Below are 23,531 nucleotides of genomic sequence, written 5' to 3'. Positions count from 1 at the left end.
GAAATTAATGGATTGAACATAATCTGGCACAAACTTTGCTGCATTAAATCGATGACACTCCCCATTGGCATTATCAAATAAATGGCAAAAATGCAATAACGTTGAAGCCCAACCACGATAACAGAAGTTGAAATACTGTTCCAAGTATTTCATGCATATAATATTCTTCCAGGGCACATTTACATCAGCAAAATATTTCACATGTTGTGAACACTGATGGAGGTTTAAAGTGATAAGCAGAGAGGATAACAGTGAAATGCCACATCATATATTACTGTGGGGCATAAAATACGAGATAAAGACACGCTTACAAAGGCCCATTTATCACATCCATTATCCCAAACATTTACAAATACAGTTGTCGAAGGATTAGGTCTCTAAAATCACAGTATCAAAATACTAATAAAAGAGCTGAGATAATAAACTCCATGGCACATAGGATCGTGATAATCAGTCATAAAATCAAATATCTTCAAAAGCTGAAAGTCAAATTGACAAAGTACCTATTCTTGAATTCCAGTACCTAACAATAACTACAATAAGTAAAATCAGCAACACTGAAAACCATACATGCATGATACTAATGCTGGGTTACCTGAAGATTTGACGTGTTAAAATAAAAACCATACCGACCACGCCACCGAGGCGCTTATGAATGGTGTTATGAATCTCGACTGAAATTACAACTTTCTTCATTCCCACAGTCGTTTGCAAGATTGTTAACAAAGGCTAATTTTAAAATTCTTCATTCAAATGATAAAAATACTAATGTGTGTTAGAGGGTCGTATGAAATTAACGTTTTCATTCAGTTTCCGATCTTTTCTAGTGGGTATGCCGTTGTGTAGGTTTTTTTTCAGTTAACTGTACCCTGTATATCTAAAAATATTATTATGTAAGATACATAACTGATAATGAGCGTTAGTTAACTACTAGTTATACCAACAGGTTTCTTGTATCGCCATCACTCAAAAAAAATCATTTTATCATACTGTTACACGTTTTTGGTTATGTGAAGATTAATCAGTAGCACTGTAAAAAAAATTAATTAGATACAAGTGTATCATTCATATTCGAACTTAGCAGATGGATTTAGTGTGTTTTTCAACTAACACGTAATCTATATTACTCGAAGAAAATTATAAGTTAAGAAAATGCGTTTACTTTAACGAAATTGGGATTTGTACCTTAGCCGTGTGACTGATACGGCTTATCCGTCACTATGGAGACACTATCTTGGAATCTTCTATTATCAGATTAACTGTTTTCCAACAGTAACACGTATTCAAAAATCTTCAGTATTCTATCTAGGTAAAGTGTGTTAAACAACGAATACTAAACACTTTGTTTCTCGATAAAAAGAACATTAGTGAATATCAAATGTTGGTAACTGTTTGAAGCCAGTCAAAAGATGTGACGTGATGACAATGGTGAGCATAAGTGATTTTTAGACAGCTATATTTATTTCCGTGGCTCCGTTTCATGCATCCATCACATGCAATGAAGCATGAGGACAACAGGATTGAGAGTTGCTCCTTCAACTCGCGCACTAGAATCTTTGGATGGCGAGGTTACCCCAACTTTTTCTCAAACGATACACTTGACTATTGACCATTCTGGTAATTATAATATAAAGAATGAGGAACATCCAAATGCCACATTCGCAGTGATTTCTCAGAGTTTACCTCCAAGAGAAGGTCTTGCTAGCGAATTAGCAAGGCTAACACACCGGTGGTCATTGTGTGATTTGGAAAATTTCAAGACGCCGGTCAACACCCCTCCGCCTAAACCACCCAGAGCCTTCACGCACGGGGATACTGCCAAGGCAGAGAAGGAAAAAAAGAAGCGCTCTGTGACCCATCCTGGACCACCAATTACACCAACGGCTTTATATGAGCTGAAAAAACTCGACCGCAAGGCTTCCGTCAGAAGTGATCCTGGCGAGGTAAGCCCACCAAGACCGATAAGCTGCCCGCCCAGCCATCAAACCGATCGCTCCAAATCTTGCGTCAACAACCGACGCTCATCGACCTTATCTTCAACCCAGTCGTCACCTCCTGGCTTGGATAGAACCAGGTCAGTCTCAATAGCTATTGGCAAATCGCAAATGGCGTGGCAATCTCTGAGAAGACGCATTTTTCCAGAGGACGCCCCTCCTTTGCCATCCACGCCCCCGCACCCTATTCCCAATTCGAACAGCATTTTCTATCCTCCTCTGCCCTCGCCTCCAGACTCTGGGCCTTCTACGCAAGCAAGTTCTCCATCAACACCTACAGCAGTTCGTCCGAAGGTCACTCAACCTTCTACTCAACCAAACTTCAACGTCAGACAATCACCTCAAACTCAGGGGCTGCAGTCGAATGCCACTCCACCAACAGCTACACGCCCAAGACAACCTACCACAAATCCTTCGCCAGTAGCTGGGGCATCTGGAATAACCACCACACAAAATGGATCTCATGCCAGGGTAATATCTGACCCCGAAACATCGAGAAACAGCTCTGTATTTGATAGGGGGCCAATAACTACTATTTCCGAGTTTGAAAGTACTTGCAAGCAGGTATTCCACTTACAAAGAAATGCTCGAGATCTGATGGAACAGAAGCAGTACAACAAGGTAAGACTACTGAACTTTTCGTTATTTTTCCCCAAAAAAAACTTGAAATTTACTTGAAATACAATTAGTGCGCTATTGCAGTAATTCGAAAGGAAGTTCGGGTACTGTAAACATACTAATAGAAAATCTTCCATCATATCATTAGTTAGACTGCCCCTGCGAAGAACGGAATATGTTACAGTGAAGTTATGGGAGAAACTTGATCCTATAAACAGATGTCATTGAAGTTTGAAATTACTAAATAAAATAAAATAAAATAAATTATCTTTAGTGTTGGGCTATATCATCAGAATAAATTAATGGTGAATACGGATCAAATAATAATTCCACAAACCATTTTGATATAAGTTCACCGAAATGGAAACGTCTCAGAATTTTATCACTCAACACAGGAAACCTTTAACATTGTTGTGGCACCATATCAGTATTAAGAAAAAAGGCACCGTGTAACGAGCATCCCTTTACCACCGTCATACAGTAATATTAATAATTGTAAAAAAAAGAAAAAAAAACCATGTTACCACTTTCGTCTCACATGTAACTATTTTAAGACTTTCGTGACCTCACCTCTGACCTTTAAAGGTCAAACTGGGTTAACTATTTGAAAATGACATTACAATTTATCAATTTTAAAACATACCGCTATGCATACAGGAAGCATTACAATTACCAAAAATATGTCCCTAATTTTTACCTTTTAAAAATCTAACTTGATGATAGTATGATAATAACACTACCTACAATATATCATTATGAAAAAGGAATCACAATTATGTAACAGATTATGAAACATATCACCTCCAGAAATCCGTGACCTCGTCTTCTGAACTTTAACATTCCACAAAATTTTCACAAGTTATATATTATAAGTTGCCTATACCCAGGGTGTGTTCATACCGACTGAATGCTTTCACGGTTTCGTCAAAATCAGCTCAGTTTTCACGGTATCAACTAACGGCCATTTGGCTCTGGCCTTTGGCCAGTCACTGTTTTTATGGTTTCACAGATATCGGTTCATTAGATTCCGCTTTATCCTGACACAATATGGGCAACCAGATCAGCAGAACTAAAACCAAACTTATATATAAAAGTATTTGCACATTTTACTGTAGGCGGTTGTCAACTCCTCTGACAACAAATTACTTAATTTCAAAGGATAAATAATAATGTATTTTACACACAGAACTTAACCTTTAGCGTCGGCATTGGTCATGCGTACCACGAACCATTTTATATTGTTTTCAGTTGAATCCGACCCTGGATGGAATGCTGTTAACATGCAAGGGCTAACAAATACAATTGTTATAGACCTATAAGGTTGAGTGTTTGGCGAATTGCGAGGTTCAAAGTCGAGAGCCTAAAAAAAAAAAAAAAAAAAACTCCTTCATGCTGATCTCATCTGATAGAAAAACGGCATGTTACTTAATCTTTATTTTTCGGGGCCTTATCTGCCCTCAGTTGGTCGTCAGAGCAGATAGCAGTGTCCATCACGAAAATCTTACTATCGACAAATCCAGATATTCGTTAGGTTTCAGTATCGAAGAAAATCTATTGTCATCCATATTCCCACAAATGATACAAAATTTTACCAATTTATCTGCATCTAACGCTCATACTACAAAACATGTTTCAGTAACTGTAACAAGTGAGCCATCTTGGTAATGAATCGTTCCCGAAAGATTTCGTTACTTTATGACCGAATCAAACTGCCAAGCATCTCATTTACCAATTTGCAAACCCACAATGTTACTCGAGGAAATTTAAGCAATACCAATAATTGAAAACATATTTGAACTATGAATAATTATCTTAAATATAAATAAAACCTTCCTTGGACAAGAGTTAAATACTGTGGCGATCGTTGGGGAATTCAACAACAAAAAAATGATAAATATTAACAAAGCACTTACCTTTCTGGTTGGTATATAGTAGTTTGTAATCTTCATTAAATGTCCAAAACGGCGACCCATCTTAATGATTGTTGAACGGCAAAATGGCGAAGGATTCTTCATTAAGTATCACACGAGCGTACGACACAGCACTGACGGAAAATGAGAAGAATGATCATCTATGATAAAGAAACGCTGGGTCCGGCTACTCGAGTTAAACAGTGTTAAAATAGGATGAACAAGGTTCCTAAAGAAAATGGGACTCTTAGGCATTCTTTGCTTTATATTGAAACAGAATAGTAAAAAGAGGGAGTTAACATTTTCAAATGAGGTAATAATACTTATTAGCTAAAGAAAATTTACTGGTTGAATTCAAGCAGTAGAACTGACATAATGAATTGGATGCACATCATAACAAACCGAGTTACTGAGGAGACAAGACAATTCCACTGTGCTGTTACTTAAAATTGTTAGTCAAAAAATATACACGTTTAACTTCTTTGTTTCCGAGGAAGCAATAGGCAATGGCTTCTCGTTTGCCAAATGGGTGGATGTTAAAGGCTACGTTGCGAAGTTCACAGATATCTATGTTATTATAAGTATCGAAATTCATGAAGCCATCACTAATATATGTATACAATAAATTATACATATATACACTTTTATATATAATTATATATATATATATACATATATATGTATATATATTGTATTGGTTTCGACTTTCTTATCTACGATAAAGTGCCCGCAATACGCAAAGTTCATTAGACAAAATATTTGTGTTAAACATACATACCTAAATAGATGGACACTGCGTTTTAATTAGAATTAGATACACAAACACACACCACACACACTACACACACACACACACACACACACACACACACACAAAAACACACACACACACATATATATATATATATATATATATATATATATATGTATATTTATATATATATATATATATATATATATATATATTATAAAGCATTTCCCTAAGAGCGTGTGACTTCTGAGAATAAAAAAAATATAGTACAATGGTTACTCCCATATTCATAATGCTGGATGATGGACGAATCCACGGCCAACGGAAACGTCCACGACATTAGCTAATTCATATTTCTATATAGAAACCTCCCAGCTCATCGAAAATTCCCGACGTAAACAATTGGGTATTCACCTCTATCTCTCATGTAACACTGACCTTCTAGATATTCATTTAGAAGGACCTTGCCTCCCCATCTCCCTCCTAAAAAATAACCTTTTACCCATCTTCCTAGAACTTTTTAGGTCGTCTTCTCCTTTCCCCTAACTCATGAAATGTATACTCTTATCCCCAACATATGATCCTCCATTCCTACCACGTAAACAAAGCATCTTAAAAGCAATAACCCATTATTTCACTAATGTTTAACCATTTTACCACTTCTGTATATCTCTGCATTTGTTACCCTTCCAGTCTTTTTACCGTGAACCGACAATTCCTCGACAATTCAGTGCATGACAATTCAGCGCATGATAATTTAGCGCAAGGACAATTCAGAAGCATGACAATTTAGCGCAACGACAATTCAGCGCATAAAAAATTAGCGCAAGAACAACCATCGCCAGAAACAATTCAGCACATTTTTTTTAAACTAGTTAAGTTCTATTGTAAAGTGTTTACCATAAACACTTTACTATTTATTGAATATTGTTAAAACTAACAACCACTGAAAAATTTGAGATTCTACCAACTTTATGTATTCATGTGCTGTGTGAAGGGCGTTTTTTCAGTGGTATGTTGCAAAATAAAAGAGAGTACTCATTTGAAAGGACATTAAGGGCTATTTCAACTTTATGCTCGGATCTGAAGCCAGATACTATGCTCTGTGATTTTGAAAAGGCATTCCAAAATGCATTTACTACTGTTTTTGAAAGCACGCAAATAAGTGGTTGCTGTTTTGACCTCGTTCAGTGCGCATGGAGGAAAATCCAGGCTTCAACTCTTACTCGGCTTTACATAAGGGAGGAACATATTCGGCGACACTGTAAGATGTTAGGTTTTGTGCTAGTTGACGATATTTGTGGAATATTTGAATCTCTGCAAGATGTTATTCCTCCAGAATTGGGAGAATTAACAAATTATTTCGAAGATACGTGGATTGGTTGCCCCTTCTGCTGTCGTAGAAGCGATGCTGTCTTTTTAAACCACAAATATGATGTATTCTTTATCGTGTTCGGGGAGACCTACCAAGGACCAACGATTCTTTAGAAAGGGGCACAGAAGTCTTCAATTATCATCGGGTCATAACCACTCAACCTTTTATAAGTTTGCAGAGTTTCTCAAACTATAAAAGGATATTACAGAGAGAAGGATATTAAGAACCAGAGCTGGACACGCGGATGTTTCCAAACAAATAAAATATCAAACCCGGAATTGTCAGTGTCGGTGTCGGTGTGCTCTTCTTACACCAGCTATGCTAACTGGCAATTTATCTCAACAGTTTAGACCTTTTTTTCCTTTCGGTTGTAGTCAAAATCCACATTTTACTTGAATTTGAAAATGAGCTGGCTCCACAATCTCACGATTACCAGCCGCAGTTTTACTATGCATGCTCTAGAGCCTTCTAGACTTCTTCCTCTGCTATATTTTCTTTTAATATATAGCCTACCCCTGTTATCGTCACCCAAAAGGAAACAGCATTCAGTTAATAAGTAATTTTCAAAATCCTCATTAATATCTACCAAACTGAAGAGAATCTTAAAGTACTTCCTAAAGACAACACACCCTTTTGTGCCCTTAACTACTGAACAATTACAAAGTTTTTAAAAGGTAAACTTTTTTTTTTTTGTATGGTCGGCTATTGTAACATTAACTTTTGTTCCTCCACATAGCTCATTTTGAATTTCCAAGCTTCTTACTGTTAGTCTTTTTTTGATCAAATTTAACATCAGTTTTATAGCTAACCTTACAAAAACAGCATAATCCTGTTTTGAAGTATGTTTAACAATTCATATTTCTCTTGAGATGATTGCCTTGACAATTTCATAACAAAGGACCGTCTGCTCTGAAATTTCATTCACTCCCACCACGTAAAAATATCAAATACTCACTACTTTGATTTAACATATTGCCATAAACCAATGAAGGTTTCTTCCAGTCCTTTCAAACCAAGTACATCAGTGTTTAATTGAAAGTATCTCTTCGAGTGCCGACAATTTGCCTTTCAGTACCCATATTTGAATAAAAAAAAAAGGTCTAAAAAACATTAAATCAACGGAGTCTTTTCTCTTGATAGGGAAAGATGAAGAAACGTCGTTTTCACTAATTATAGAAAACTTCACGTTCCTTATTCAATGTTGCCAGTTGCTACTAGATGACAGTGTCGTCATGAGCTGTAGCCCAGCCTAGGTTAAGTAAGGAATGTGGTAGGTGATTTCTGTATGTGAACGATTCAATATACAAAAAAAAAAAAAAAAAAAGTATCGAAACCAAAAATGCCCAGATAGTCCTACCTTCAAATCCTGCACATCCGATAATGGTTTTGGGAAGAAATTTTGCACGAAAAGTGTTCAATTTTGCTAGAAATTTCACAGAATTAAGGTTTCAGTACACTTGGGATCCTGCAGCTTCGTTTCCCTTCTTCTTAATTTGTCGTTAAAAAATACGCAATAGAAAACTACAGTTAAACAGTACGCGCAAAAATTAATGAAAAATTCATCCAGGAAATTATACGGTTTTGCGAAAATCAGGAACAGATAAACAATGTAAATAATCATAGCCATGTGATAGTGATAATTACAATGATGATGATTATGAGCCTATTGGTCATAATCATGACCCAGCAGGCTTTAATATTATAATGAATGATAACAGATGATATCCTCGTTAATACGAAGAATTGTTGCTTAAATAACATTCAAATGTGATGAAACTTTAAAAATGAATTTTCTATACATATCGGAGAACAGGAAGGGCAGAAATCATTCAGCGGATTAATGTTATTTCTTTGATATGGCAAATGTACCTTTTCAGAACGCTGGTGAAAGAACGGCTCAGCCATCGTCCACAAAACCTTTGTTTTAACTCAGCTTGTAAGCCAAAGAGAAAATTAATGGCGATGTGAAGAGAGAGAAATGGCGATGTGAAGCCAAGGTTTCAGAGTAGATTTTTTCTTATTTTTACTACTTTAGCTGTCGAAAAACCGTCCTTTTTTTTCGTATATTCATTCAGGCAGCGTTGAAATACCAGATGGCGCTGGGTCTTATTGACAAAGTGCTGAAGACTCGAGTCCTGTTCATCACACCTCATGAACCAACTAGGCAAAGGTTATTTCACTTACAAGAAGCAGTTTTCTCTAGCAGGTAAATATTAATGTTTTCTTCTTGTAATTAACCCGTACTTGTTATAAGGAAAGATAAAACCACGTGTTGGCTATTTTTCATGGGAAACATTACACAATATAATCTAGGAAGCTTCCTCAAGCTTTGTTTTGGTTAACTTTAAAGAATCTCAAGATGACGCATTTCTTTCTTCCCTTTGACCTCGTAAGGTTATTCTACTTTTTAGGTTTAATACTTTTCTATTGTTTCGCCTGTTGCGATTTTTCGATTATCTGCGGGCTGTATTTAGTGCCTAGCAATTAAAATCGCCTTGTAAAGTTAAAGGAGAGACACATTTTTAACCATCCTCTAAGACAATTCTTTTTGTGTTACAAAAACCACTTGTAAGCAAGTTGCAAAGCAGAAAGCACTTATATATGAGATTTTCTTTGAATAATTGCAAGAAAAAATCACCTCATTTTGTGCTGCTTTTGACTAGTCTGGCCTGCCTCTTAATCTAAATTTCCCTGAACTAATTCCGCAGAAAGGAAAGTCTAAACGGCTTCACTGACGCTCAAGCAGCCGTGGACTTACCCCAAGAGCTATCCATGTCCGCCCCTCCGCCAGGGGCCCCGCCCTCCTACCAGGACGTCCTTCGGGAGGATAGACGACGTGTCAGAGGTGAGAGATACCTGCAGCTTGTATTTCCAAATACCAGATCTAAAAACCAGTTTGTAATCCTGGGGAATATTTCTGTTTTTGTGAGAAGGGAGGACCAAGTAAGACAGTTGGTAGTTTGAACGATTTGTGTTATTCGAATGTCAAAATTTATACTTCATATCAATATAAAATAACTAACAGAAAGTGCCCAAATTTTGCCACACGCAAATGAATTCTATGACACTTTGAAGGCGAAGTTTATACTATAATTGTCATATAACAAAGGAAGTGGAACTAGAAAAGTTCAGATGTATCAGGGAAACAAAGAAATGATTAGCTGTCATACTTTCAAAATAACACACACTTGAGGGGCCATTTATTCGAAACGTAGTCAGTTTTAAACATTTTCGTTGCTTGTAACTTATGATTGAAGAATAATAAACACCTTTTATTAGTAGGATACTACTCGGAACTTTTATGCATAATTTTTATCATTTAACAATATCATCTGTACATTAAAGGTGCACCGCCTCCAGTACCTGTAAGGCCTCCGTCTTTAAATGCATCTACACCGGCAAACGGAGTATTACCAAGACCTTCCCAGCCTCAGCACCGAAGCCAACACCAGCCACATCAACAAAGAGGCCATCCTAAGCCCCACCCACCACGGGGGCAGTTGCCTTCTCGCCCACGGCCTCCAACTCTGTCTCAGCCATCTGCTCTGCCACAGCGTCAACTGTCAACACAACCTCAGCAGATGACTTCAACCCAAAGACTGCAACCGCACACGAAGCCTCAGTTGTGTAGTCCTAGCAATAATCAATCGCAAGCTCGGTGTCAGCCTGAGGAGCAGTCTCGTGGTCATACGCCTGCTAGCAGTCAACCTCAAAAACCATCTCGCACAAATACAGTTCCTCCTAACAGTCAAGCTGAGATGCCGCCACATGGATATGCATCCCCTAACGATCAGCCTGAGACACAGCCTGATTCCCATTTAAGACATCATCCTCACCCTAAGACACCCCCAAAACCAAAGCCTCGTACTTCTGTGCCAAAAACCCAACAGCAAAGAACATGTCAGATGCCTCAAGCAACCTCACCAGTCGCCTCTCAACCTATGCTTGAAAATCCTTGCGAGAACGGTGCAGAAATCAATGTATCCTCTAAAAGTGAAGAAGATAATAATGAAGTGAAATTACCACAACAGTCTTCTGAAGAATACTCTGATGATACTCCACTTCATAATCAGTCTGAGATCAAAGAGCAACCTAAGCAACCAGCTTATTTAAGAAATCAAGCACAACCCATTGGTGATCTAATACGCCAGGCGTCCTTAAGGGGTATCAATCCACTTGCTAGAACACAAAGACCTATATCATTAATAAGTGATGGAATTCAGATAAACGCACAAATCCCAGGAGGATCATCACAAGAGGATGACAAAACAAAAGGAGAATCAAGCATTGCAGGGATCAAACCAAGAGTACCAGCGCAAATGTCCTTGCCAAGACCAAAATCCCATTATCATCAGAATAAGAACACAGAGTTTTCACCTCATATCTCTGAAGAAGGACTGTATGATATTCCACGCCATCAGCCAAAATTTGAAGCCGCCCGTCACCAAGCTTTTGGACGGGATTGTTCCAATTCAGATAGTAGCAATTTTTCAAAAGCGGAGAACCATGACCACATCTCCGAGAAGCTGGGCACCCGCCCCAGGCCTCCAAAGCCCGCAAGGCGTAAGGCACAAGTAAAGCAGGTACTTCAAGATCAAATGAATGACTTACACTCTGGTGAAGGGCCAAGCGCATCGTCTGCGTTTATCACCAGTGAAAATTGTAATTTCACTTCCAAATTAGGGGGTTCATCAGAATCGGGGGACGATCTCTCAAAGGAAGACATCTCACACCCTAGAGATACTACATTGCAACAACCGAGAGTTCAAAACACGACTGGAACTGCCATATCCGATCCTTTTACAGATTTAGATCCATTTCCACCTTTGATCCCAGGCAGTGTTCAAAGTGATGTATCATTTACAGAGAACAATACAAATACTACATCATTCCTAAATACAAATGATAACTGCACGACCACCTCAAATACCAACACCCAGCCTAAAAGGGAGGCGGGACAACTCCAAACTCCTATCAAACCTGTTCATGCCACCGAAGTTTTACTGCAACCGGTAAAATCACGTGTCCCAAGTACTAATGAGGCCACACCTACCAAGAACCAGAGTAGTTCTGCCGATGTTGACTTAGGGAATTCAATTTTAGATGCCCTTGATTTTGCTGTTTCTCCACAATTACCGCAACTGCCAAAAGAGCGCGATTACTCTCGATGCCAATCAGAAGAAACACTTCTTGATTACTCATACAACACTCTTGGAAGATACCTCGAGTCCGCAGGCAGCCAATTTGATGTTATCTGTGAATTCGACCCTCTTTCATCTCAAAAATCTTCTAGGAGCACACTGAATGAAAATGATGTTGTCTGTCCTGACGCTTTAGAGGAAAGTGGAAGCAACATCACTCTCACTGCCAATGAAGAGGAAACGAAAATAGATGAATCATATTATGCAGTTCCAAGAAAATTGAAATGGAAATCTCCCAATACAAGTGATGAAAAACGGGACCCACCTCCAGAGGAAGTGAAAGACAGACGGATGATTGAAAATCCAGGCAATTTTTACGAAAACACAAAAACTGACGCTCTTGACGACATTTATGATAAAGATGCTGACGTTGCATCGCCTTACCATATCTATGCCGAGGTAGGAACTCGCTCTTCTGTCGCATCCTCTGCAGGGTCTGTTACATCTTGGCCTTCTGAAACTAGTAGGCATCCCTCCTCCCCTAGCCCGACCTCCCCTTCAACTGCCGGAGGAGGATCAAGCCAGGATTCTTGCGGACCTTGGAGCTCCAACTACGAAGAGAGTGAACATGAAATTGCCGATGACATTGGTCGATCTTCTTTCTACCGCGCCAACTCTAGTAATCAGGTAACATTGAGATGAAGTAGTTGGCTTTCATTAACATGGCAATATCTTCCCAAGACCACACTCAAGTAAGTAATCAAACAAAATCTTAGTCGTGGGGCAATAGTCTGCCAATTAACTGTAAGAATAAATACTCATGCTCCTATGATATGCAGGGAGCACTTTTCACTTATTGGTTACTTTCCAAACACACACACGCGCGCATATATATATATATATATATATATATATATATATATATATATATAATATATATATATAGATATATATATGAATATATAACATTATTATATATATATCTATATATATATATATATAAATCTATATAGATATATATATATATATATATATATATATATATATATACGTGTGTGTGCGTGTATATATATGTGAGTGAAAAGTGTTGACTGTACTTCATAGTAGCATGAGTATTTAGTCAAACAGTTAATTATAAAAAAAACTTTTAAGGAGCAAATTATTGCTAAACGATTAAGATTTTCTTTGATTAGTTCAATTAATTCATATTCACGGCGTACGTGTGTGTGCATGTTTGTCTGTCTATGTATCTGTTTTGTACAGCTGTCAGTAAGTGAACAACGCCATAATTTCTATATAATTTATATGGTATTTGACATTAATTCGCTCATGCCTTTGGACATTTCTCTCTCTCTCTCTCTCTCTCTCTCTCTCTCTCTCTCTCTCTCTCTCTTCTTCAAGGGTAATGACATTAAACTGAAACTGATTCAGTGAATCGAAATGAGGTGCAGAGCAATGTCAGACCAAGAAGAGATCAGTAACTGACATTCCAAAGTCTAGAATCTGGCGAATATTAGGAATGAGCGCGAAAGGAAATGTAGCAGGAAAGTATCTGTGGTATTTCTGGGAACATCAGAACTCGTAGCCACAGTATTTACCGACTCATTCTTCGTCAAGTTATTGAAAAAACTTAAAACTTGCTAGACTATGCAGATTTGGGTTGCTATTACTTAAAGTTGGGGGTGATTCCAGACTTGAGCAGTAAAGAGAAGCTAATTTTCACGATCCATTAACTTTTTCACTTTGACTTCTATGTTGACAAATGTATTATTTGTTTATTTTGATTCACATCAAGTCGCTTTCTGTGATCATAACGAGAAAAATAGAAGTGCTACGCTGATGGTACCCAACTCGGTTCACTTTGGGTAGCTCTCCTCCTCTGAATTAACCCGCATATGATTAACATGAGATTGTAACCACCGAGGAACAAAAAGAAATTTCTTTGACAAGTATGAAAACCTTTTTCAAATTCGCGGCGATGTGCGTCTGCTCCGCATGTGAAACATCCCCAACTGAATCACGCAAATTTGGAACATAATGAATATATAAATAAAGGCAAAAGTCACGAAGGAAAGTGAAACAATGGAGTACCGCTGCAAGGCCTTTCGATTCTCGTCCTTTATAAAGCAGTCTGCATAGTAAAGGACGAGAGTCGAAAGCCTTTGCAACGGCACTCCATTGTTTCACTTTCCTTCGTGGCTTTTGCCTTTATTTACACACACACACACATATATATGTATATATAATTTTCTATGAACATATAAACATGAATGTTAATAAATACGTATACATACCACTAAACATGTGAAAAGACGTACATGTCAGGAAACGTCATTCAGCTCACGCGTGGGTAGTGTTTTATCATAATCTGATAAGCAACGTTAACGAGGACTAGAGTGAATCGATTCATGTGAATGAAGAAGAAAACCAGCTACTGCCACTACTACTACTGATGATAATAATAATAATAAATAATAATGAAATGGAATATAGAATTTTGGCCTACATCCAAGCGCTAGGACCCATGAGGTCATTCAGCGCTGAAAGGGCAACTGATAGTCGAAAGACTTGAGAGGTGTAACACAGGAAAAAACGCTCGCAGTTGCACTATGAAACAATTGTCAGGAAAGGGTGGAAAATAAGTTGGAAGAAAGAGAATATGAACAGAGGTGCAGTAAAAGGAATGGAAGGGGTTGCAGCTAGGGGCCGAAGGGACGGTGCAAAGAATCTTAAGTAATGCCTACAGGCCATCGCATGACGTGCACTGAAGACACTACATCCCTACGGGGAATAATTAATAATAATAATCTCTGTGTTCCTGATAAAGGGAACTGCGCAAATGGAAACCAGGTCGAAGAGAGAAGCTGAATTGCTGATACTTCTTGAACAGCGCCTAATTATATTTGTCTCTTCCTTTCTTTACCATAATATTTATATGTTGCTTGTAAAATACAAATTTCTTTGATAGGGAAGCGTTGTAGAAAGTTTTCCTGTCTTAAAAACTGAATACTGGAAAGAGTCAGGATTTTTAGATAACAAAAATTCGTGTTTATGCAATTGTAGATCTGTCCAATGGAATAAAAGCAAAGACAAAGAAAAGTCTTGTAAAATATCAGAAATCTAACTAATTTAACACTCGGTCCTTATTTGCTGTAGGGGACACTTCGTGGCAAGCAACTTTATTTCATTCGTTAAGTGTTGCATTATTCACTCCATGACGCTTATTTACTGTTTCCTTTTCAAAAATGTATAGAATGGCAGAATCTTACTTCAAAGGATATAGTATTGTTTCCACTGGTAACCAACACGTCCTCTGTTTATAGTCCTGAACTTCAATCATAAGATCATTCGTTATGCGTGTCTCCACTGATGATTAAAAGAAATGTTAGCTATTAATATTAATAAAGAATTGCCTTATAATATTAATTCAAAGGTTTTAAAAGTAATGTTTACCCTTCTTTGTGTTGTGTTTGTTGACTGCCCATAGATGTATATTTCTTAGAACTCTCTCTCTCTCTCTCTCTCTCTCTCTCTCTCTCTCTCTCTCTCTCTCTCTCTCTCTGTGTGTGTGAATGATGTATTTAAAAAGCAAAAAGTGTTAAGGTGTTGACTGATCATGTGGGGATACTAACTCAGGGCAAAAACAAAAAGCCGTGTGTGTTATCTAATCTATCAAGGGATTTTTAAGCTTATCAGCCCCCTATTACACCAAATAAGATTACAGTGTCGGGCATTGGCTGAAAATGTGGCGTTCGTTTTGAAAGATTATTCGATGAAAAACTCGTCTCCAAGACATTCTTTAAGACCACCCCGTAAAAAAATTCTCCTAGGATTCAAAATTGGGGACTTGTATATTATTAAAATGTATGCCTAACTTTTCCAAAAATATTACAACAAATTATGCAGCCTATGAGACAACGAAAAAAGCCTCTTTTAAAGAAAACATTCACAACGCTCCTCCTGCAGAAGTAACCACATCCTTTCGTGTGCTCATGTCTTCATACGGAGCTGGTCGTTAATCGACCACATTACACCCTTCCAAAAAAAAAATCTGCCGTAAAGCACCAGTAAGTTGCAATTGAAGTATAAATTTATGACCTTTACGTATGTTATGCTTCAGCTAATATTCTATATATATATATATATATATATATATATATATAGATATATATATATATATATATATATATATATCTATATATATATACATAATCTTTTGTTTTGCAGTAATATTATTATGTCACATCATAGTACCAAGATGAATTCTTTTAATGATTTTATGCTAAATATATTTCCTGCTTCTAGTTTTACAAAATGAATTATTCATAAACAGGGCGAGACGAAAGTAAATAACATCATAACTGATCTTGAATAAGTAGAAAGTAAAGAAAAGTTCATTCCTCAAAAGAATTTCGGAATGATTCTCGTGAGCTTCAAGCCCTTGCTCATAACTTCCTCAAATCACAGGTAGCTGAATGATGAGGTATAAAGAAAACGGATCTATGAAAGGAAATTCTGTCCACAGATGATGTTGACGACATGGATAGTGAAGTTCAGAGTTGCAGAAATTCGGCTTCTCGAAATATAATTTATCTTAGGGCGGAACGGGTCGCTCTTATCTCTACCCGGATAAGTGATAAGATTTTCTTATCTCAGTACTTGTAAAAAACTGTAAGTCGGCATGTGTTCTGTCAAAGAGAACAAGGCGCGGTGCGGCCTCCAGCTTACTCCGGAAGAAAATTCAAATAAATACGCTATATTAGAAAAAAAAATTCTGTGCTGTTTAACAGGCAAATTAATTATTTATTTTTTACCTCTTCACTTTAATAAATAAATCATAAATATCCTATCATAAAATTCCTGTGTCTTTAACTCAACGCGAAAAACATTTATCAGACATTTTGAGGCTTTTCCATAGGGCTCTCCTAAACCACCAACCACGCCAACCCCCTCCCCCCCCCCCCCACCCCCAAAACATCAAAGCATTTTGTAGTTTTACTTCCCGAGTAAGCGAAAATCTTGTTGAGAGAAAAAGACGGCTTTTGGCCCCTCAAGAAAGATCGAGTGGGTCTGTCTGTTCTACTCTTTGGCTTATGATGTTTCTATAAGTTCCTCTCAATTTTCCACTCCTTTCACTGCACCCACTAAATCCGTTTCATTACTGCTAAGTATGTACATGAGACTGGTACACAGATCAATTAATGAACGGCTGCATGATGTACATGACAGGAAATGCCCCTTCAGCATTTATCTATTGAAGCATCTTATCTGAATATTGAAGGAACCCATGAACACAGCTGGGCTTCAATAAACGTGAACAATGAATGAAAACAACGGAAAGTGATGAAAATGCTATGTAGTAGTATTTCCGTTCACAAAAGTCTAATACCCTGCTGCCTTCTGTGATCTTATCACTTTGGCTCATTCAAAGTCTACCTACCAGCACACCTTACTACTTCTTGACGTGTTAAGCGAGTTGTTTAGGTAAGACCAGTTAATTGCCCGATTTGCTTAGCATCATATCTACTGTTATTCGCTCAGTATTATTCACGTACTCAAAAAATATAAATAAAAAATATTCAGATTGCCAATCACGAAGTGAAAATAAACAATGATTATTATGATCTTAATGTCATTCTCAGTACATAGTCCAAAAAGCACACTAAGCTGAAAATTATGTCTTATCATTATTTTTGTTCTTCGTGGACTTGCTTGGCTCAAGCTTTGCCAAAATTTATAGACATAATCATAAGCCAAGTTTTTAAAATTACCATTTAAAGCGCAATTGCTTTAATGAAAATGATCACTGTATTTTCCAAATTTCTTTAGTTCATCAAATCGAAACCAAATACTTTTCATGAGTATATGCCCTCCTTGGTGAAAATATTGAGGTTTTGGCATGGAACGTAATGACCTGGTATTGCTGGGTAACTATTCCGTTTGAATAGTTTGTGGAAGAATGAACTAACTGCTCCTTCTGTCGCCACAGGGAAGCATCAACAGCCTGTCCTCCTCGCCCCTTCCTCCCCGGGTTCCTGAAGGATTCCCCGGCGCAAGTTCTTCCACTGACAGCACGAGAGAGATACTCAGGATCAGAGAAGGAGTGAAAATATTTTTCATCTACGCTGATGGTGTTATCACGTCTCCCTGGAACAGACCTTTTCTTTCGGTTTCTAAAGGTATGATAAGGAAAAGTAACTATCTAAATGTCTATTTGTCTCTCGAACACCACTCCTTCCAAAGGAGACGACGTTTGTTGTAAAATACACACGAATATATTAAATATACATATTAAATACACATACACACAAATATATATATTTATATTCACCACATGACTTGATCGCATACCTCTTCTCCATAGAAGGGTGTGGCGCTAGAAATGTTACCTTTCGGCATAAAAAAATCTCGATTAGAAGGGTCCAGAAAGAAAAACAATATTATAGTCACTCCCCCACCCATACTTTTAACTCCTAAATATAAAACAGAAAAAAAGAAGAGAGATCCATGGAGCAGGCATATTATATGCTATAGCAAACAGAAGACCACTAAATCTTTTATCTATCTTCTATTGTATGCATAATGCTAACTTATCAGTAATTAGACGGAAGATTTGTGAGTCTGTTTTCCTGAACAAATAACCTGCTCGCACTACTGAATTTCCCCTTTCGTTTCAATATCAGGGTATGAGAGAGTGTGTACATTTTGTATGATAAAATGTTAATCAGTTTCTTTTATTGAAACACGGATATACTGCATGTGAATACGCTTAACCTGCACGAGAATCTATCTGGTTTTGCTGCAGTTGCCTCAGTCATTCGAACTACTCATTCGTTCATTTCTACGTTACCCAGACGCCAGCAATCCCACTCACGGCTCGGGCGTGTTGCTTCGCGTGGGAAGGAGCCTCTGGTCGTGTGAGCTGATATCCAAATCCACTCTGGTGTTCAAGTCGGACGCCAGCACTTACGTTTTCAAGGAAACCAACAACAAGCCTGAGTGTAAGTCAAGTTTATGCTCGTCGCGCTTGGGGCCTGTTTATTTGTTAACACTAATCTACCCGCATGTTTGCTTTTTCGTGTCATGGTTTGTTCATTCTTCGACAGACGCGGGTTTGCAGTGTATGTGAATATAGCTTTTACTCTCATTTTATTAATGTTTATTCTGTATGTTTGTTCAATATGTTTACTCATGAAATATGAACATAAGTCATGTGTTCATGCCAATTTCAGGTCTACGGGCAGAAGTTTGTTTGTGCTGTAGTAAATTTATTTATTTTCTATTATTTCCAAATTTAAACAATTGCCCCAAATATCCGACTACTTTACAAATCGGTGATATTTCATATTACTTGCAATTTACAAATAATGTTCGGTAGCTACATCTTTTCTCATCTGTTTATATTAGCCGCACCTCATCTCAAGGAAAGAAAGCAACAGTGCATCAGTAAACAGCGTTTTTTGCTGTAGAAGGAAGAAATGGAGCACGTGGTTGAATATTATTAACCCACGTCATTCAAACTTCTGTAGCAAAAGGTTGTAGTCGTCACGGTCTAGACCGTGGTCGTCGTAGTCAACCTTGTGAAATTTTATATCACATTCCGACAATGCAAACGAAACTTTGCTTTGCCCGGCATTCAATTAATGTAACCAACCAGCGCATCTGAAATCAGATAATATTATCGTCTATATTTCAGGCACCGCAGTGGCTGTACGAATCCCTAGTACAGTGAGGAAGGTGCAGCATGAGCTTCTGTCTAGAATTATGAAGGACTGTACACGACTCGAGGAAGAGCGACCATCAGGAATCACGAAAAGTTCGTTACAACTTTCAATTTGGTTCGCTTAAGAATCTTACTTTTCATGCTTTTAATCAACAAGTTATAGACTGGTTTCACATTTTGCATTTCCCTCACAAAATAATTTCTCTCATGAATTTCATCTTACCCAGAAATTGCCCTCATTAAGAAATATTATCTCTAGAGAGCAAAAGCGTGTTAGATGATCGTACTTCCTTGGATCTCAATCTCCTCTCCAGCTGCTAAGGTTTGGCTGTGCTTCCATTTACCGACGATTCAATTAATCCTCCGCCGTTTCTTAGCCAGATTATAGGATTTTTCTTAGGTTTAGGCCCCATTTTTAATCTAAATTTACTTATTTTTTATTTATTCCAGCTTCTCCGTCTTCTTGCCCTTATTTCCTTAACGTCGGGATTATTTAAGGAAATCATGTTGCCCGTTTTATTGACATTGTAAACAAAAAACCTATACACTGTTACGTGACTTTTGAGCTAGTATTAAACATTTCAATTAAATACATATAAAAAATCGGTTACTAATTATCACTACCACTAATCTTACTAATAATCCTAATACAAAAAACAATAGTAATAGTTCACCCATTAAATGTAATCTAGTCCCGCCTTTTATTCACATCACTCTCTTACTCCCACCCTGGCAGGCGTTTCCAAAGGGGCAGCATCGGCAGCAGAAAAAGTCAACAAAATCGTGGTGAACAAAGAGGCTGATTTTAATCAAGCCTTCGTCAGAAGGAATTCTATCAGAGCCCGTAAGTTACATATTTTATCTAAGTTACTGATAGGTTTGTGACCGAAGTGGGCTACGAGATTTGGTGTTTAAATTCGTAGGCATTGCAGGGAAAGGTACGCTCTCCTCGCAGTGAGATTATGAACAAGACTCTTGGTGGTTGTAGATATATATATATATATATATATATATATATATATATATATATATATATTATATATATATATATATATTACTAAAAGGACCCCATTCAAACTGGATGGTATCTAGTGGAGTGATTTATTCTAGTGGAGTTATTCGAATGAGGTCCTCTTAGTAATTGCACTATTACACAGAGTAGTTGCGTATGTGATACGTTTATATATATATATATATATATATATATATATATATATATATATCATATATATATATAATATCAAAGTGGATAATGTAACAGTCATCCTTAGCCTGAAAGCCAAAACGGTTCGAATCATGATCTGGGCCGGAGCACTTCTGTTTATTTGTTTAAAATTTCTAAAGAAAACAGTTAAATACAAAATATAGACAAATAATATAAAAAGCCATTACATAGCCATTAAATCACGTTCAGAGTTTGGCATACTTTACAATACAGAAAGAAATTATCACTATTTTAATTTTTGTTAATTCAATACATCACCATGAAACGCATATCTTAAGTAGTCCCGTTTTCAAAAATGACGTAGTTCCAATTAGGTGATACAATTGCAGAAGTTGTAATACAATACTCCCAGACTATGAAACCAATTTTTTTCTAATTTAAGTTTTGCGCATAACCGCATTTTGCTGCAAGAGTTTATAGCAAGATTTGGGTGACATCGCTTCTAGAAACATTGTAAAATTTTTCGGCCGATTAGTGAGACAAGAGCATGTTAGGAAGTAATTGGGTGCACAAGTATTGTAGGAAGAAAGGTTGTATTTTGAAACATGAATGGAATCATTGATGAATAAACAAATAAGTCTGAAAAACTTCTAATTATGAATCATGTAAGGAACAAACACCAAATAAATTTCAAATCCTTAGAAGAAGCATCCAAACATATTTAAATTCATTGTGTGAATTTCTTATAGCAGTTTAAGAATAATAATTATTTTATTAACGTTACAGTTAGTGTAATTTTTTATGTGTAAATATACAACTATTTAAGCGCAACTCTAGAGTAAATTAAGCAACGTATAGATTCTACTACTCTGCCAAATGATTTCGCTTTTCATTGACAGTTAAAGGGATGTCGAGGCGTCTCAATTCGTTGGCCGAAAAGACTGGAAGCACCTTGCCGGTAAGTTGGTGGGTGGAGATTTACAGTGTTGCCAACCGTGGGGTAATTACCCTAGGCATAGGGTAATTCAGCCTCAGATATGGGTCCGTAGGGTAATATCACGAAATCTGAGTAAAACGTAGGGTCATTTCAAGATGGTTGTCTTGTATTTTATTAAAAAATAACCAATGAGCAACAAATTTATTAATATTTAGTATATCTTAAGGCCGGGCGTAGGGTACAATAACAGTGAAAGTAGGGTCATTTCAGTGCCTAGGTAGGGTAAGGAGCTCTTAGATGGTTGGTAACACTGGTGTGAAAGGATAATTAAGAGCTCTGCTGAAAAATTCAGTTTTTCTATCCAGCAACCATGAATCAAAGAAGATAACTGCATATTCTGTCGAGGTGTTGTGCATATATTCAACAGTTAATTAAAACAAAACATTTCCTCTTTTATCCGTGCAGGAACTCCCCGAAGAGTACGAAAGTCTCCGGGATGCTGCCAGCACCTTAAAGATAAGCCGATCTGCGAGAACTGTTCAGTACATTTAAGTCGCAAGATAAATGTAATCAAGTGAGAATCTGGTGGTTACCGTGTGAGACGCTGTGGCCTTAAGGAGTACTTATATCTAGCATTTTACGAGTGTGGCATGAATAAGATTCTTATAAAATCAAGTTACAAGACAATATGTATTACAAATGTAATAATGGATTTTGTGGTTGCGTGCGCTATGCTTTTAGTCTTGAGAAGGATATCAGTCAGTGTCCGGCGTTGTAGTTTGAAGAAGAGTTAAAGGAAAAAAATGAAAGACATAGATTGGTAACGTATTGTTCAGTATTCTAGTTTAAAGTCTTCGCTTATGGATTTATTGTTCTACATCATACCATACCCCGTCGATCTTATCAATGTTCTTTTGGCTACAGTAACTTTAATTGTATGTAGGTAAGTTGAAATCGGGCAGATATTTTAACATAATAAAAAATGTTTTATGATAATAAATAAATCAGTCCCTTGATTTTTTTTTACTTAAATACATATAACCCGATAAAAGATAAATTTTTCTCTGTACATTGAAATAGTCTTGTTAGAATACGCAAGCTTGAAAGTTATGATAGTATAAGTCAATTAGAAGAATGGGGAATCTTTATTTGTTCATACAGGGAGAGTGTAACTTAGCAATAAAATTATTTTCTAACTATCTAAAGTGTATATATATTTCCTTTAGCAATAACTTTGATTTTTACTAAACTGTCATCACTAAGTGAGCGTAAGAGGTGACTATTGATGAGTGGTAACAGGTAATTGGTTTCGAACCCCTGAAAAATGGGACTGTTCGTCTTTAAGAATTGGAATATAAAATTTAGGCCAAATGCCATGTGCTGGGAACTGTAGGGTCATTCAGCCCAGAAAATAATGTTGAAACAAATGTTAGGAAAGAGTGGGAAGTAAAATTGAGAAAGCCAACATGAGCGGAGATTTATTAAAAGGTATGAGATGTTGCATGAGAAACGACGAGGGTTTCAGAATCATTCACAGCATCCTCCACTCAACTAACAAAACACCAACTATCCTTAAAAAAAGAAAAAAAAATTAAGTCAGTGAGCCTCAATCTTATTCCATCCTTCAATTGAACTTCGAGCCTGAATCATATTCCCTGTATTTTTTAATTTTACTTCCTAAGAATGTCTTACACAGCGCAGTTTTTTCAAGTTTACTTATAAGAATTTCATTGTATCCAACGTTAGCTTCACTTCGTCAGCCAGTTTTCAGTGAGTTATGATTGTTCCAATGATGTTATGTACTTTCCACTGGATGTGACATTTGAAGTTTCTGTTGTGTTGTGTATTATACTGTGCATCAAGCATTCATATGATCGAAGCGGTATACTAGATATGACGTTGTGTATATGTAGCACT

General features: G+C 37.0%; 1 protein-coding gene across 1 annotated transcript; it reads left to right on the top strand.

Moving 5' to 3' along the window:
- Positions 1-1,288: 1,288 nt before the first annotated feature.
- Positions 1,289-22,813, top strand: LOC135196263 (uncharacterized). The gene is made up of 10 exons (XM_064222957.1): positions 1,289-2,615; positions 8,724-8,854; positions 9,357-9,493; positions 9,994-12,476; positions 17,779-17,968; positions 18,644-18,790; positions 19,486-19,605; positions 20,249-20,356; positions 21,577-21,635; positions 22,080-22,813. The coding sequence occupies exons 1-10, from the start codon at positions 1,506-1,508 to the stop codon at positions 22,164-22,166; spliced, it is 4,572 nt and encodes a 1,523-aa protein (XP_064079027.1). The 5' UTR covers positions 1,289-1,505; the 3' UTR covers positions 22,167-22,813.
- The last annotated feature ends 718 nt before the right edge of the window (positions 22,814-23,531 follow it).

This window comes from Macrobrachium nipponense, chromosome 17 (assembly GCF_015104395.2).
Source record: "Macrobrachium nipponense isolate FS-2020 chromosome 17, ASM1510439v2, whole genome shotgun sequence".
Classification (NCBI taxonomy): domain Eukaryota; kingdom Metazoa; phylum Arthropoda; class Malacostraca; order Decapoda; family Palaemonidae; genus Macrobrachium; species Macrobrachium nipponense.
Note: the sequence above shows the minus strand (reverse complement) of the source record. Positions and strands in the feature narration are given on the sequence as shown.